The sequence below is a fragment of the Mchenga conophoros genome, linkage group LG7 (assembly GCF_057382185.1).
Source record: "Mchenga conophoros isolate Kocher_MC1m ecotype Shallow Benthic linkage group LG7, M_conophoros_male_GT1.1, whole genome shotgun sequence".
Lineage (NCBI taxonomy): Eukaryota > Metazoa > Chordata > Actinopteri > Cichliformes > Cichlidae > Mchenga > Mchenga conophoros.
In genome coordinates, this window is record NC_140532.1 from 13266119 (window position 1) to 13284262 (window position 18144).

General features: G+C 43.1%; 1 protein-coding gene across 1 annotated transcript in view; it reads left to right on the plus strand.

Moving 5' to 3' along the window:
* otud7a (OTU deubiquitinase 7A) overlaps positions 1-18144 on the plus strand; it is a 46297-nt gene that overhangs the window by 18279 nt on the left and 9874 nt on the right. The window contains exons 2-10 of the mRNA XM_085282189.1: positions 2654-2789; positions 6674-6827; positions 8911-9096; positions 9206-9424; positions 10642-10743; positions 11271-11398; positions 12012-12124; positions 13473-13600; positions 13693-13842. Coding sequence (XP_085138315.1) covers positions 6743-6827; positions 8911-9096; positions 9206-9424; positions 10642-10743; positions 11271-11398; positions 12012-12124; positions 13473-13600; positions 13693-13842 — 1111 coding nt within the window. The 5' untranslated portion in view covers positions 2654-2789; positions 6674-6742. The remainder of the gene's footprint in view (positions 1-2653; positions 2790-6673; positions 6828-8910; positions 9097-9205; positions 9425-10641; positions 10744-11270; positions 11399-12011; positions 12125-13472; positions 13601-13692; positions 13843-18144) is intronic.

An 18144-nucleotide genomic window follows, 5' to 3' on the forward strand; every position in this document is an offset into this window, starting at 1 on the left:
TGAACCCCTCTGGAGTGCATTAGATTGGAGAGGTGGTAATTCATTTGGTCAGAAGTATGCACTTTTATTGAAAGTTAGTCAGGATCCAGCATGAACCTTTGAGAGTGACTGTTAACAAGTCTAAAATACATTGTCTGTGAAGGTTCTCAGTCATCCAGGTTATTGTAGTCTAAGGAGCTTGGAAAGAAAACATCTGGACTTCTTTAAGTTGCTTGACGATGCTTCACCTTCTTCAGTTCTAAGGTTAAATGGTAGAGTCCCAGATATAAGCCCTATGGGAGTGTCCCCCCCAAGAGGGAAATAGACCCGCTAACAATCCTCTAACTAATCACACGAGCCAAGGTGTGAAAATGGGTGTAGGTCACAATCACCCAAGGTTTCAGGTGAACTCATTGTGAAACCTAGCCCCACCCTATCATGTGATTTCCTGATGTCAAAAGGCCCCGGATGTCAGTGGGTGTTAAGGCATCTGGGAAGGGATCTCAAAACTTGATTATAGATGGCAGACAGTTGGTGTCATAAGCCACCACCTCTGTTCAAAGAGGGTCGTTCACAGTGGACATAGATGGCTTCTTTGACTCCTCTTTTCAAACCATATACACTGAGCAAAATAAGTATTGAACACGCCACTAATTTTCTAAGCAAATGTATTTCTAAAGGTGCTACTGGCATGAAATTCTCAACAGATGTTGGTAACCCATCAAATTCACACATGCAAAGAAATCAAACCTGGAGGGCAGACATAAATGGCCAGTTAAGGTATGTGTAACAATGAGAAATGACAAAGGAAAAATGTATTTAACACATGAATAAAGGGTGATGCAAAAAGGCACAGGAAGTCATGATACCAGCTCAGATCTGTGGTTTGATAGTCTGATTTCTATGCTTGAGTGGAGTCGATGGGTTGTTATCAACATCTGGTGAGGATTTAATGTCAATAGCACATTCAGAAATATATTTACTTAGAAAATTGGTGAAATATTCAATACCTGTCTTAAATGCTGTAATTCCATATAACCTGAGGTCAACGTGCCTTTTATTAAAAATTCAAGTTCAAACTAAAAGTGAGGATTGTCTCAGATTTCGAGGTAACGTAGAGTGCTCTCGCCAAATTTTGAGTTTGTACAAATAAACAAGATACATGGAGTTTATGAACCTTTCTTCTGTTGATGTGAATAATGCATGACACTGAAGGATATTTTAGTAGCACTTAGCTTTCACACTAACTCCTCAGCACTTCACAGTGCTGTGCTGAAAGGGTGGAGAGAGGCGTTGGTTGGTGTGACCCATTGGAGGATAGCGTAATAGTCACTGCTGTATTTGAACTGGGACTTATTGCTTACTGTCCTCTCATTTCTTGTGTACATATGCTATATTGCCTAATCACACATCTGCAACCCAACACTAAACTGCTAATGTTGGGAGGGTAACACCAGCATGCCTGTGTACCAAGCTGCTTAACTAAACTCCACAGATACAACACACAGGGAAACATCTGTGGCGATTAGAGGTAATTCAGAGGAAAATACTAGAAATTCACTCTTGAAAGCTGAAGCACAAACTTCTTGGACAGGCTTCACCGCTCAGTAAGCCATGTGTCAGATAATTCCATTAAAAATGCTCCCAAGGGCACCAAGACCATCGACAGAGGTCCAGTTTACTGACTTTAATTAGTGCAAGTAAAGCCAGGACGCCTGTCAATCAAAGCAACCACGCCTCTTACTCCAGTATCCAGAAGTATGCGTTACATTGGGCATTTTAATTTGGAGTGTTTGGCAGTTGACTCACTTTTAGACTCAGCCTCAAGTTTTTGGCACTCATGTTGGCTTTATTTTTCAGCCCTGGAAGTTGCCGCTAGGCGTTCACACACAGCTCTCCTGGGTGATGTCTATAAAAGTTCAGGGCACATGCAGTGCATATGAAAAAGAATCAGATGCCACTCAAGCATTGATTAAATCGCTAGAGATTTGTTTAAGTTAATTAATTTGTAGCCGTTGTTCACCTGTTATTCCAGTCAAACCTTGTTAACTAATTAGTGTTGTGATAGGTGTTAGTAAGTGAGAGTGACAGAAAGTGGATCATTATTCTTAGCAAATGGGTCCCATTTGTAGCTAGACTTAAGGTTCATAAGTGGGCAGCGCATGGCACTTTTAAGGATGCTGGGTCAGCTGTCCAAAGCACAAGCATCACAAGTAAAGTAAATACAAAATTAAATCACATTTTAGTCACAGAGAGGTGGAAAAGCAACTTTATCACAAACCACATTTGTAAAATGAAAATAGCAACACCCCAAATCAACAAAAATATAGTCTAGTTGTGGTCTTGGAAAATGAGTAGTGGTCTCTAAATCACTTCACCACTCTTGCAAAATGATTTATTTATTCATTTATTTGCCTTCTCTGGAGTTGGCCACCTGCTTCAAATCCACTCCACCTTGACAAGAGAGAAGTAGCACTCCAGTCATCAGAGACGTGTTCAGGTTTGCATCTTTGTGGAGATGCATTCATTTTGCAGCATGGTAATGAACCTAAAAACACCTTTGTGAGCAATACTTGAAAACCAAGAAGTGCTGATTGTCACAGAGTTTGCTCCACAGACTCGCCAACTGAAATTTTTTTTGGATGCTAATGTTCAGTGTTTTTGTGTGTTTCAGGATTCTCTTCTTTGCATCCCCAGTGTCTTCCTTTCCTCTGCTGCCTCTGAAGTCATGGACTAGCCCACCGTCTGGTCCTGGCAGTTCTGTGGGTCATCAGATGGCTTCTCAACAACCCTCAGCGAAAATACAGAATGTATGTATCACCACCTAAAGAGAGAAAGTTGCATCACATCATCAGTGTTGTCACATTCAGCTGGTAGATGACAATAATAACATTGGCTGGATGTGGCTGTCATAGACACCCACTTTGTCAAAAACACATCAGTGAGCAGCACTTCTGCAGTGGGCATCTTGTTTTCTTGAGTGATGGGCATGGGTACTATCCGGTCGTTAAGTCTGACGTCACTAGCCGTGCCTGGGCCTAAACTCCGCTGCAGGTCCATATATCAAACGATCACTATGGCATTACTGAGAGTTGAAAAACTGTCTAAAGTCTTTCATCTTTAATAAAATGATCAGCGTTCTGCTCTACCAGGTGTAACAATTGAGTTTAACATCCAGGCATCCACGAAAACAGAATTTATGGCATTTAACGAGTTAGAAGTTAGCAGGAAGTTAGCTCGCTAGCTTCTATCTAAATACAATATAGCATGTCCTGACTGCGGGGTTTTGGAAACAAATTAAAACGTACAGCTCTGTTATCACTTCCAACATAAATGAAGACAGAAAACTAAACAGCAGTGACGTTTGTAGGGTTACTGAAGTTGGGCTAGCTGGTATATAATGATGTGCTACGTGACCGCTAGCGACACAGCTATGTTAGCATAATATAAACAAGCTAACTTTTTTTCCACTCGATAAAAGTTAACGCGAGTGTTCTCGGTGGTCAGGAACAAATGTAATCGCATGGCAGGATGCTGTAAAAGGACCAAACTTCAGCCAGGAGAACAACTGAGATAATCCATTCACAATACGAGGTTAGTCATTCATATACTGCTGCATGGGCTGGGCTGTAGTTACATCCTAAGGTTTTAAAAACTGAGCTTAAATAAATGATTAGCGGTAATAAAAGCCGAGGGAGGTCAACAGTGATCACTGACTGTTTTAGGAGCTTTTTGAGATTAAATAGAAGAAAATACAAAACATTAAACATGTTAACAACACAAAAGCCATATTAAACGCAGACTACTTTAGGCCCGGAAGTAGGATTCCTCACGTCATCACTTAACGACCGGATAGTTGATTTCACTTCCAGCCTTCTCTGTGTGACGTCCATTCACATGTTTCACAGAGCAAAAACCTCACCATCAAAACAGTAAATAACAGAACAGTTATGCATGGTATATGACACTACCTTGAGCCAGCTTTCTTTTGCATACAGAAGGTTTAAACAAGCAGGTGGGTGGGGCTTCTGTGTTCTTAGCAAGAACTGTGCCTGAGATCATTGTATAAGGAATATTATCTCTCTGACACTGTGGGATTACCTATCCAGTGCTGACCACAGTATTTGAAACTTTGGCCATGGTTAACATGATTATCCACCACTGTAATGCTAAATCTATGGAAGAAAATAAGAAACGGCGTGTAAGATCCACTTTAAAGTGGAAGTAGTGTTTTACTGTTTCATGGCAGTTGATCAAGCTGGAGATAACTTGACCGCTTTGATGTGTACAATGTCACAATAGGGCACATTTTATACACTTATGGTAAGACGTGTGCACAGAACGCTTAACAGAAAAGTGTTGGAAGTGATGTGCTTTCTGCTTCTGCAAAAAGGCGAGGGTCTTCTCAGGTCAGAGTCAGACATATATGGTCATCACAAAGTGTACACAGAGCTCTGCAACAACTTTTGTGTAGCTTCAGTTTTTTGTTATGCGAGCACAGATCTCCACAGGTTTGGAGGTTTTCAGGGAAGTACCATCCAAGTACTACCTCTACTACAAGTCCCATTTTTTACAGTTTGTATAACGATATAAATCAAACTAAAGTAAAGAGAAAAAAAACCTGTTTAACAACAGCAGCCAAATGATTGTACTCATTTACATTCCAAAACAGCTTACTCCTGAATTTATACTGATCTATATCTGGATATTACAGTTTGAAGGAAACGTTACTGGTCAGTTTTCCAAAGTAGTTCATCCATATTCTACAAAAATGACCCTGAGAGGTACAGAAGTTGCATTTGAGTTTCAGTCCTTTTGCTGCATTTGTCAACTTGCCTTCACATTTTGCAGAAGTGTGAAAAAGCCAACAGAGTTGGTGACTAACAGGAAGCTAGATAGACCTATAGTTATTATGGCCCACATGTTTTTACATCAAGTAGAAAAGCATACATTTGGGTGTTTGAGTCATAATTACCTCCCACAGGGAAAATGACCTCAGTAGTGCTGCTCTTATGGGAAAAGATGAGACCCTGGCTTCTAAAGAATGCGCTCTCTCTCATTCCTTCTCTACCGTTCGTCAAAGATTTTTCCTTTGCAAAGCGTTATTGATACCCTGATAGGCAGCCTATTAATCCATATTGAGCCCTTATAGTGTAATTACGCACACAATTGGTGCCTCTTAAGTCCTCAAAGAAGATAAATATCTCACAGACTGCGTTCAAGGGTTTAGAATTTTCTCTAAGTGGTATTTATGGCTGAAATAAAAAGTTTGCCTGTTGGTTATAAAAAGAAAATGTCCAATTTCAAGTATGTAAAAAGCCAAAATTATAAACGTTGGCTCATAGCTTTATTATTCACAGTCGAACACTGTAAATGTTGCATTTCCTGTTTCTCTCGGTACAATAATCTACATTCAACACAATGCACACTAAGTAGGTCAGCTAAACTAAAGCTTAAGTGCAGCTTTAACTCATTAATAATGCATATGACAAAGACTGAAGTTGCTGGGTCTTGAAGAATGATGCTTCTAAATCTAATGCCAACAATCAAAAAGCACTCAAGTTATATTCTTTTATGTCTCGTGCCTTTAATTTCCATGTGCTGATAATACTGACTGAGGGGACACTTTGAAATAAAAAAAATTTCTGTAGTGCTCAGCAAAAGATGCCACGATATTCTGCTGTCCCTCATTATGCTTTTTGATTATTTCACTGGTTTTCTGTAACCTCGGAAGCGGGAGTGTCTGCCGGCCCACAAAGCTTATCCGAACCCTGATGGAAAGTCCAGTCCCTGTGGCGCACTTGGAGCTAGCGCTTCTGTCCTGCTTGCCTCTCTCATGCGTGGGCAGAGTATCTGGATGGCTCCAACATGCTCTCACTCCTCTTAAGGTCAAAGTTTCACATCTGAACTGTTCTCCAACCTCTGTTCAGTACACAGAAGCCTGGTGTCAGAGCTCCAGCCTGTAGGTGTTTGTTTCTTCACTGACAATGCTCTGAGCTCAGCTTCCCCGTCACCCACACAGAAGGAAGGGGAATGAAAGCTATGCGTGGACTCATTCATTCCATAGACCGAGGGAGTGAGTGCGCGTGCGCAGTTGTGTTATTTATGACCTAACAAGGCAATGTTTGTTGATGATTAGAGCTCGGGTGTTATAGCCATGATGTAAAAATCCCATCACACTAAATAACATCACACTGAATCACACAACTACACTAATAGTCAGAGGCATCCTTCCTCTGTCTACATCAATAATATCCGTATATTGATGTGTTCAGATACTGGATCATACCCAAAGACCACAGGTTGACACTCAGTGGCTGGAAGAAGCTCAGTGTTGTTATGTTCATGGGCAGTTGGCCAGATTCTTTGGGCATAAGCAGGTGAGTCCTGGTTGTGGTTTTCATATTGCATCTGTGATGCTGGTTATTATGTTGTGAATGTTAGAAGAGGCTAGGAGGAGTGCTGGGAGTTGAGTGCTCTTCACATTACTATGAACTATGCTCTATAAAGCATTGCACACCAGTACAAGCTGGCTTGAGCTGCTGGCTAGGATTAAAACGAGGCAGCGGGGCAGTCTCTTCTCAAAGGGGTTAGTGAGGAATCCGTTTTTAAAGGTGTGGCCGATGCTGTTGAACAGTGTGTTTAAAACCTGCTTGTGTTTTTCTTTGCCTTTTTTTTCCATATTCCACCTCAGATGAGAACGTGAAGCCTGGCGTCCACCAAGGCCACCGCTGCACCTTGGGCAGCGCACACACATGATCACATGACTCTGGACATGGACGCGGTCCTGTCAGACTTTGTTCGGTCCACCGGGGCAGAACCAGGTCTGGCAAGAGACCTGCTGGAAGGTAAGAGATGACTACGCGCTCTTTTCTTGCGAAATCTAAATATTTATATGTATTGTTTTGATCGGCTGCTCCCAGTTATGCCATGAGCAGAGAAGAGGAAATAAGCGGAACGGAAAATAAAGAAAACAGAAGACGGGCGGAGAGGAGAGGGGCCTGCGTCGGAGAGCAAGCTTGCTGATTTAGAGGCCAGTGTGACAGTTTTACGAGGGCGCTCCCCAGAGAAAGCTTTGTGCCCATTCATTGGAACTCATTGAGGAGCACAGTGTTACTGGCACTTGTATAGCTTGGGTGCAGCTCCAAAAAAAAAAAAAAAGAAAAGGCAGCAAAATGCACACGGCCTCAGAAAGCTGATTGATAGCTGGTTGAATCAGCTTCAGTAGATATATATGTTGTGCGTTTCTACTCTTCGTTCGTCCACAGGAAATTCTGTGATTTCATCTAATTTAGCATAAAGTGAAGCACGCTGAACCATAAGTGCAAACGCATTCTTGTCTGCTTTACAGGAATAAAAGCGTGCACCACAGTAATCAGGCATCCATTAGGGTGATGAAATCCTCGTGGAGTGCTGGCAGCACGCATGTGTCCTGGAATTTTTTTTTTGTCTGGGTGTATATAGTACATCCAGTTTCGTCTCTTCGGATGAAGAGTGAGAGTTTTGAGCGTCCGATTCTCTGCTACTGTCAGTTTTTTTCCTGATTCTGTTTTGGCACTTAACCTCGGTGGACTACACGTGACACTCACAGACACCAAACAAGACCGTGCACTCAGACAAGGCAGACAAGAGCCTGGATGAGCTGTTTCAGTATTGTGCTTTGGTCTGATGTTGTCTTAGTTTTAGAGGCTTGAATCAAACAGCTGCTCTGTGACCCTGTGGTCTGAATCAAGTTGGTGTGAAGAGACAGAGAAACATGACAGAGCACATGTGGTGCTTCCCCCTAGAGGCCTGTTTAAGTATTGAATCTACACTGTTGAATTGGTTTTGGGCCTTTATTGTATTCAGATTGTGATGTACGTTCATACTGCATGAATTTATGTGGGTTTTTGTTTTGTTTTGTTTTGCAGACGACAGGCATTATAAATGAAAGCGTTGAAATAGTGCTTTCCAAACCAAAGTTAATAGCAGGCTAATGTGGAAGCTTTTAAAGACAGTGCATTAGGTGCTGAGTGGCTGTGCAGCTGGACCATAAGTTGTATTCCTGTATTTGTGTAGCTCAAGATACTGAGATCCATAGAGCGAAATAAGCTTTGCATTGATTGATGTGAGAGACAGCGATTAGTGGTGTCGGTTCTCATATCCAGACGCTTCGTAATCATCGTGTCTGGAAGTCAGCAAGAGAGGACAACTTCCTGCAGGTCTCTTTTTACAAAGGCTTTCCATTAATGGACTCTGACTCACGAACATGCTCCGATTACACGAAGACACACCCGTGGGTTTTGAAATGACTGGTTTGCAGAGAGTTCCTATGGCATTGTTAAAAAATATCACACTGTGGTATAATAAGACTGAGACTTGACTCGTGTCTTTAAAGCCTTGAGGGGATTTCTGTTAGAGAGACAGCACCCAGAGGAGACAACTGTGTCTCTGCATGTGTTGCCAGTATGTGTGTGGGTCTCTTTGTGGGTCCCTCCTTGCACATCAGGATATTGCTGTCATAATGTTAATGGATCTGCTTCCCTTCACTGTCTTTATAACCTCGATATCCAAGTCTGTATTTTACGTGAAGCAGCGTGTTTTCCTCGGGCAAAAGCACTGTGTGACTTTGCTCCATATGGATGTTGTATCGTTATAACTGAAGCTCATTCTTTAAAATTTTTAAGATATAGGAATTTGTCGGAATTTATCTGTGCTAAATGATTTATGTGGCTTATTTGCAGCATACTCAGCAGCTTTTTGCATTCTGTCCCAGGGTTCCCCTTTACTTCCCACAATAGGTAGCATAGGTAGTTTTTTTACCACGAGATAACCCTGTTTACTGTAAGCTGTAGTTAAGAGTGTCTTGTTGTGAATGTTGGCTTTTTTTTTTCTTTCAGAAAAGCCTTTTTTTTTTTTTTTAAATAAAAAATTTGTGTGTTTCTCCTCCAGGTAAAAACTGGGACCTCAGTGCTGCTCTAAATGACTACGAGGAGCTCAGACAGGTCCACACTGCCAACCTGCCGCAGGTCTTTAACGAGGGCCGCTATTACAAACAGCCAGAGACGCGTGACACACCCACCCATGTCAGCAAGATCGACAGACCGTGTGCACAGAAGCAGGAGGACAATGCACAAGGTAGCCACCTCAGCGCGACCATCGCCAAGATCCAAAGAAATCTTTTTCTTTCATCTTTCAGTTTGCTTTCCACTCGTCCCTTCACTTTTCATTTGTCTCTCATTTTCAGAGAAGCGTCTCTCGCGTGGAATCTCCCATGCCAGCTCTGCTATCGTCTCCCTGGCACGGTTGCAGGTGGCTAGTGAGTGTACCAGCGAGCAGTTCCCTCTTGAGATGCCCATTTACACATTCCAGCTACCGGACCTCAGCGTCTACAGCGAAGACTTTAGGAGCTTCATAGAAAGAGATCTGATAGAGCAGTCAACCATGATGGCTTTGGAGCAGGCTGGTGAGTACTGTAGGATGTTATACATTCACTTAAAGTCCTTCTGCTCCTACTGATATGGGATACGTGCTTTTCCCCATATTCTCAGTTTAGTGAGAATAAAATGTTCGTCTAACAAAGCAGTAGCAGTGAGAAAATGCTCTGAAAGTCAGTGAAGCAGACAGATGTAGGGGGCTAGACTGAAATTAAGACAGAGAGACTGAGCAAATCAGAGTAGCAGCATCATCTGGAGGGGAGATGACAACAGCTAATTCAAAGCATCCGGGACCCCAAAGGATTCATATCCCAGCCGACGCTTTGAACTACGGAGAGAAACTAGTTAGAGAAGTTTCCAATCTTCCTGCAGACTTTTCCACACCAGGACTGCAGAGACTGTAAAACCTCCTAAATTTGATTCTGTTCAAGGTCTGCGAACACTCAGCCAGAGAAATATTGGGTCAATTAACCGTTAACACATAAATAGGACAGAATCAGTGTCTTTATAGTTAAATATTTAGATAAACACAAGATTTATCTGATCTCTTGTGAAAAAGTGATGGATTTCCTGCTGCAAATTTACTCTAAACTTTATAAATCGCAGACTGTGGGTACCAAAGCTTAGCCACTACTATAAAGTGCATATCTCTGCAATTAGGAAAAGGTACAGTAAAGTACAACCAGTTGTGAATTAGCCTTTCTTCATGGGTGGTTGATTCTCAGCCGTAATATTCCATGTGCAGGGCACATGTATTACTCTTTGATGTAACGTCATAAAAAGCGCTGATAAGTCAAGCTAGTCCAACTTTCTAGACAATTAACGAATATTTATTGTGAGAAATAAAATCAGGAGCTGCAAATCGAGAAAACATCTGCATTCTGAGCCCATCCACACTGAGGGGTAAATCATTCAGACGCTGTTCTGTGTTTAATGTTGTTAAATAAATGATGCAGTCAGATCACCCCCGGCTCAGAGCAGTGCGGCTAGCTGCAGTAAAGCACTGTGTGGTGCCCAGGGCTGTGAAACAGTCGTCTCTCCCTCAGGGATGCAAGCACGGCTATGATGAAGTGGAAAGCTGTACATACTGTAAAAGTTGGGCTGAGGAGGAACTTGTTTTAGGGAGACGTGCTGGTTTTGAAACAAATTGTGCTTGTTGGAAAAACTGTGTGTTTTCTTGCCTCTGTGATGTAATTAATAAGTGTATTTTCTGACATCCTCGTGTTGCTCTCGCTGTTGTGCGCAGGTCGTCTGAACTGGTGGTCTACAATGTGCACCAGCTGCAAGAAGCTGCTCCCTCTGGCCACCACAGGGGATGGGAACTGCCTCCTGCATGCTGCCTCGTTGGGTGAGTTATTCACTATTCATAATTTACGCTTGAATCAAAAACCCGGTAATAATGGAGCGCTTCTCTAAGCATCAGCTGTGCGAGCTGGTGTCATGTCTATCTAAAAACCATGTCAGTGCTGCAGAGCAGCTGCTGAATATAAGGAATAGTCTGCGAATGATGGAGCTGGAGAAAGCCAAGGAAGCAAGGAAGGGAAGGAGGAAAGTGACCTATACACTGCAGGAGACTTTCAGCCGTAGGGTTTAAGAGACAACGCCATATTCAGGTATCTGCTGAAAGAGGTGGTTGACTCCTCAGTGTGAGGACTGCTAGCAGCACAGGGTTAGGCACACCGGAGTTAATGCAATCTACTGTGTCTGTCAGACAACTGAGGCTGTTTGAGGAGTGATGAAGGACATTTTTAATAAAAAGCCATGGACACCTCTGAATGATTTATCAACATAATCTTGTTTTGTGTGTAATGGCCACATTGTTTCATCTCCTCTGTCCTACCATTCAGCAACATGTCATGTGTGTGCATTTATCAGGGATGTGGGGCTTCCATGACAGAGACCTGATGCTGAGGAAGTCCCTGTACACCATGATGAAGAGCGGAGCGGAGAGAGACGCTCTGAAGAGGAGATGGAGGTGGCAGCAGACGCAACAGAACAAGGAGGTAGGGAGAGCGTCAGTCTTCACACACTGAAACTCCTAAATGCACCGCATCCTCTTTCATTAATGACATATTAATAAATCCATATGAGCAAGCAAGCATTAAACGAGCCGCAGTTAATAGTCTCCGATTTTGCACTTTTAGTTTTTTTTGCTTTGATAAAAAATGATCTTTCCATGATCGCAAGCGTGCATTAGTAGCAGTGCCGCTAATACTGTCAAATCCTCTACATTTCCTCCATTTTCTTGATATTCATGTATTAAAGAGTTTTAAAATCTATTAGAAAAACGGTGTCACCAAAGATAGCTCAGCCCTAAGAAGTAGTCCAGATGCTCATGTTTTAAAAACGCCCAAGGCGTCCTGGTGGCCCAGTGATCTAAGATGCATCTCATGTAACGCAGCGTCCTGGTTTGCGTCTGGGCACGGAGCATTGTTTCATGTCAGCCACCTGTCTCTAATTACCCGTATCTCCTGACTTTCTCTTTTACCAAACACTCATTAACGGTGGAAAAATGACAAAATGTCCACAAATGCAAGCTGCAATGGCAAAAAATGGGCTGTCTGGGTGAACACTGTGCATATTAATCAGAATTTCCTTTTCTTTTTTTTTCTGCAGTCGGGGCTGGTGTACACCGAAGAGGAGTGGGAGAAAGAGTGGAACGAACTGCTAAAGTTGGCCTCCAGCGAGCCTCGAAGTCACCTCAGCAAAAACGGGAACACCAGTGGAGGGTACGGGCTTACAGTCGAGCCCACAAGCACATTCAATTTCCCAGACACATTACCACTGACCAAAATTCAGCAAAAGTTGCTCCTGAATCACTGCATAAAATGAATGGAACGAAACGGAAATGCAGCAGCGAGCAGTGCCGTTTTAATCCTACATTACAACCCTCCTTTGTTTCCTAACCCTGTGTGGTGAAGCGCTGCACAAAGCCCACAGCTAAAACAAAAGTGACCTTCTCAGTAAAATCAATTTGTCAGGGAAACTCATTGTTTCCACTTGGACAGTTTCTCTTCAGAACCGCTGCCTCCCTTTAATAACATTGCTGAAGCTAACGCGTGAAACTGTGCCATCTACTGGCTGTCGTCAGTATTAATCATCTGAGCTGTGAACCTCCCCTGAGCTGTGGGTTACTTTTAGCTGCAGAAAGCTGCATAAATAAGGGTAACGCAGGGTTTATCTCAGGCTACAGAGGCAGATTTGAAACGTACTCTGGTTTCCTCCTCCTACGCAGAGAAACTTGTGGTTTGTCTCTGTTTCCATATTCACTGAAATAAACATACATACTTTCTCATGTAGGTGCTCGCTATAGTGAAGTGAAAACCGCTCTGACGGACAGACAGGCTCATCACGGTGTCTGCTGAAATACATACAGTGCCATTTAAGGAGGCTGTGGTTATCTGTGCTCGTCATCACTAACTTTTGTTTCAGTTGAAAGTGAAATGTAAAAAAAACCAACAACAACAACAAAAAAAACCTCCTTGCAAACTGTTTCTTTGTGAGTGCGACATCTGAAAACAGCACAGTTTTTCTGTGTTATTCCTCATGTTGGTGCAATGCCGTCCAGTGCTGAAAAATTTCTGTTAAAGGAAATCATTTCCTCATTTAATCTGGTGTTTTTAACCTCTCATTGAGGTTGACTGTGATACGGTAATCAGGTTAGGGATGTTTGATGGTCCTAGTGTGAGATGAGGCCCTAAATAGGATGAGTGGGATCGCATATTAAGAGGCTCTTTATTAGAGTGAATTTGGCAGCGTGGCTGTTTGTGTGGCTGACAACTTAATTGTTGTACATCCTCTGGTTCCCTGGTGGCTGCATGCCTGAGAGCTATGGCTCTCCCTTCCCTTTTCTCATTTTCCTCTCCTGCTCTCTTTTACTGAAACACATGTATGACAGGATGGGCATCGTTGTCCTGTCTGTTAAAGCGAGCCAAATGGGAAATGGATTCAAGAGGATCAGATTAGGCATATGATTGGCATGGACATTGCTATTTTGGCTGGCCTCAATACAGAAGCAGGAAATTGCTACAGTGTTGCAGTGTGTAATGTAATGTTTTTGGGTTTTTTTCCCTTCAGGGTGGATAACTCAGAGGATCCGGTCTATGAGAGTCTGGAGGAGTTCCATGTGTTTGTGCTGGCCCACGTGCTACGCAGGCCAATTGTAGTGGTGGCTGATACAATGCTCAGAGACTCGGGAGGAGAAGGTAGACTTGAACGCATGTCGACTCGCTCCTCTCTGGTACAGCAGTTCAAGCGATAGAGTGAAACTAAATATGGTTCTCTATCTGAATTCCAGCGTTTGCTCCCATCCCGTTTGGAGGGCTCTATCTGCCCCTCGAGGTGCCCCCGAGCCGCTGTCACTGCTCCCCACTGGTCCTGGCCTACGATCAGGCGCACTTCTCCGCACTGGTGTCCATGGAGCAGAGAGACCAGCAGCGCGAGCAAGGTAAGAAGATGTCCAGCAAAAAACCAAAAACCGCTTCTATACCCTGACAGAAAGAGCCGACGGCATCCTCAGGTGGGAATCTTTAATGCAAAACCTTTTCTTGACCTCCTGTTCATGAAAATTCAAGGTTTTTTTTCTGACAACATCTGCAGTAGTTTGACAGCCATTGCTTTTAACTTGGTGGGTGGAGGACTGCGAGAGGGAAGGCGAGTGGTCTGCCTGTCCTGCTAGAGGTGAATAATGTATGAGACAGCAGTCTAATTACTCGTGATCCATTATTTAAACAGGCCAGTTGGCAGCAGGAACCAGAAAGTGGCCAACATGCAGGAAAGTGGACAGCACGCTTCTTCTTCTTATTAGGAGCTGACCGAATAATTCAAAGCTCACCTGCAGTCACTGTTGTGAGTTTAATTTGTCAGAGTAGGGGTGTGTGTTTATATGTGTGCCTCTTTCACAGGAATTTGTGACACGATGCTGTGCAGAGCATATTGATTGTGTTATGTTGTGGTAAGGAAGTGTGGATTGTCCCTTGTGTTGAGCAAGGCTTGTTTTGTTCACTCAGATGCCAGCGTTCCCACTCTGGGTGCGTTGCTCGCTCTTGAGGTCAGAGCATTTCTCACACGGACGTTTTTAATTGATAAACAGAGTGGATCTCCCTGACAACCAGTCTTAGTAGTCACGGCACTCTTCTGTATCTGACTCAGTGGGTGGAACTCACGTGTCATTTGCGGGGGCAGCTGGCTGACTCCGTCTCTGTCTCTTTTTCTCACTCGCAAGCGAACAAGCAGTTTCATTCTTCCTCTTTTCTCTCTCTCTCTCTCTCTCTCTCTCTCTCTTTCTCTCTCTCTCTCTCTCTCTCTCTCTCTCTCTCTCTCGCTTTTTTGAATATTCAAGGTCCTAATCTGGGTCATCAAACACCAACCTAGTTATTAAGTCCGTCTATGACCACTGCAGGCTAGCAGACAGACATGATTACTAACCTGCCATTCCTGCCCTGCAGTCATTCTCTTTAATGCCCCAGCAGCACATCAAAGCCAGTCTACCACACAGCTGAGAACTACTGAATACTTACACTAGTGTTTGGGGATTTAGCGGGCTGATGGATTCTCTTCTTGTCCACCAGATGGTGCATATACCCAAAAAACACACAGCAGCCTGATCACAACACCACTGCGTGGCTGTACTTTTTCCTTCTGGTACAGAGTGTACTGCGATAGGATCAGAAAGTGTTTCATCTGCAGTCTTTCTCCAGTATGCCATGTGATAACCCGTACTGCATGGCTCTTATACAATTCTGGACTGCTTTCAATATGAGTGTCAGCATCTGCAAATGTGTTATGCATATTTCTCTTTTATGCACACATTTTTATAACGTGCGTCTGCATTTTAATAGAATTTGTAAATTTCTCAATGCAGTACTGTGCGGCCGTGCTGGTTCATATCTCTGTACGGCTGCCAGACAGACAGGCGGTCAGTCTGACTGACAGACCTAATCTTCCACTGCCAACTAGGGCAGAGCCAGACCCAGCCAGCCCCGAAGACCTCACCACATCACCACATATGGGCAGGGTCCCGGGATGCTTGGGGCCCCAGCAAACCAACCCGCTCTTCTGACAGTAAGGCCACTGTGTGGACGTCTCAGGTGGATGCTTACTCTCAATTTCCCTCTTCCACAGTGAAGAGCATCCGAGGGTCTCTTGGCCTTGTGTGTGTTCAGGTGTCAGGGACTGGGTTAGAATAGTGGCTCTTTATTCCGCCCTCTGTGTGGAAGATTATAGTGGAGTCCTTCCTAGTAACCTGACTCTAAATCACCCTGACAGATCATGCTTCTGCTCCTTTTATAGCATGCCTGCATGACTTCTGGGGTTGCACTGAAGGCGGATGAAAAAACAACACGTGAGGAGTGACTGAAGCCAGAGGTTATTGCAGTTTTTTTCCCCTTTTTTTCCCCTCAGGAGTCAAGTGGTTTGCTTGGGTGAGGAAGTCAGGTGAACCTAGAGACCTGTGCACATTTCTATGGTCACCAGCTGTGTAATAATGACTAGCTCCTCAGTAGATGCCACTTGCTGTCTTTCATGATTTTGTTTGTGCTTCTGTGGCTAAAAAATCTATGAGAGGAACTGACCCTCTGGAAAACTCTGGAGCTATTTCAAGCTCTGCTCCTAAAACCAAAACACTTCCAGGTTTTCTTTGGCATCACATCATCACACTTCTAACACTCTCTTGAATGAAAAGTAAATGGACAACTTTTATGCAAAGACCACCTACAAAACAGTGTCATTTAACTACACAGCTTCTCTCCAGATCCACATCTATTGAAAAAAGGACAGTATACAGTACTGTGAAAAAGTCTTGAGGCACCCCTCATTTCTTTATATTTGCAAAGAAAATGGGGAATACGTAGGTGCAGTGACGTATTGAAATATGTGAAACCATACACGGAAAACAGTATACCTATAAAGGTGTGACCACCTTTATTCTTCAGCACAGCCTGAACTCTCTTAGGCAAGCTTTCTTGTGATTTCTTCAAGTAGTCTTCAGGAATAGTTCATTCAAAGCTGGTCTTTGGATGTTTCCTGCTTTTTCTTCTGTCTAGATGATCCTACATTGCTTCAATAATGTTGAAGCCGGGGCTCTGGTGAAGTCAGTCCATGACACATTCATTTCCACTGTGTGCTTCTCTATGCATATATGCTTTTACTGCACTGGCAGTAACACCACCAACACCACTGGCTCCAAACCATGACAGAACCTCCACCTGACCTCCTCTGTGCAGATTTTTACATTCGTCACACTGTAAGACCTGTTGCCTGGATTTGTTTCCTGTCTCTTAAGGATTTGACTTTTCAGAAACCGTTCACTGGATTTTTTTTTTAATAATAATGGATTGGATTTATACAGCGCTTTTCAAGGCACCCAAAGCGCTTTACAATACCACTATTCATTCACTCTCGCATTCACACACTGGTGGAGGCAAGCTATGGTTGTAGCCACAGCTGCCCTGGGGCAGACTGACAGAAGCGAGGCTGCCATATTGCACCATCGGCCCCTCTGGCCAACACCAGTAGGCGGTAGGGTAAAGTGTCTTGCCCAAGGACACAACGACCAGGACAGAGAGCCCGGGGATCGAACCGGCGACCTTCTGGTTACAGATACGCTTCCCAACCCCCTGAACCACAGTCGTCCCCATGTTACTTCTTCTTTTTGTCCTCCACTCATCCAGTTTCTGAGAGTTTTTTAAGGACAGATTGCATACTATGCCAAAACACATCAAGTTTTCACCTAATAGCTCTTTTGTACTTTGTTGGTGCAAAATTGCTATTTATGGTGTTATCTTTGGTATTTGGTAAGAAATGGGAACAAATTACAGGCTGCTAGCAACAAAGTGCCTAAAAATACAATTTAAAACAGGTTCTTTGCTAAGTTGTCTGTTATGTGTAGACACAAAACTGGTTCATCCCTTGTTTGATGCCTTTTTTTATGCTTGAGTGATTCACAGGTCAGTGTTAAGTGGCATAACAAAGGAAAAAAACATTCCTCTGAAAATGGTCAGTTATAAGGATTTGATTTAAAAAAAAGAGTAAACAAACAGCTAGTGTCTAACAAAAAATGGAAGGACTTTCAGAAAGCCTGGACAACTATTGCTCAAGACCACTTTTAAAAAACACAAGAAGCTCTGGCTCCCTGAAAGCAAAATGTGAACATGGGTTTTTGACATTGTGCCTGCAGTATCAAGTATAACAATATGGGAATGGCCATTAAAATTGTATTTATTTTAGTTTTCTGTGTTGCTTCAGATGTGATTCACTTCTATTATCCACCATGATTTTCTGGGGAAAAGGCTCAGACTTGTTTACATGCATGGCTGCTGTTTACCCTGGTGAATTGAGCCCTTTAAATCTGCAGCTGTGCAAAGTCAGGAATTTCAAATTTGTGCATTTTCCAGACAGTACAAATTGTTCTTGAATCTCAATACAGAGGGAAACATTGACTCCGTGATTCTGCTGCCAATCAAACCTTGTAAAAGGTGACTTTGTCTAAGTGAGGGGAAAAGGAGAAGTTGGAGAAGCCACATTGACATCTTATTCTGCTGTTTTGTTTGACTAACAAAAAAGAAGGACAAATATGTTTATGACCAATCAAGTGATTTTCATTTAACTGCTGTTTCCTTACATGTCACACCCAAGTTTTGTATGTTCGTATTTCCCCGAATCAAACTGCAAACTTAGCAAAGTGAGGCAGGCTATCAGCGATGCTGCTGAGTGCACAGCTTGCATACCATGCAGCGCTGTGATGTCATCC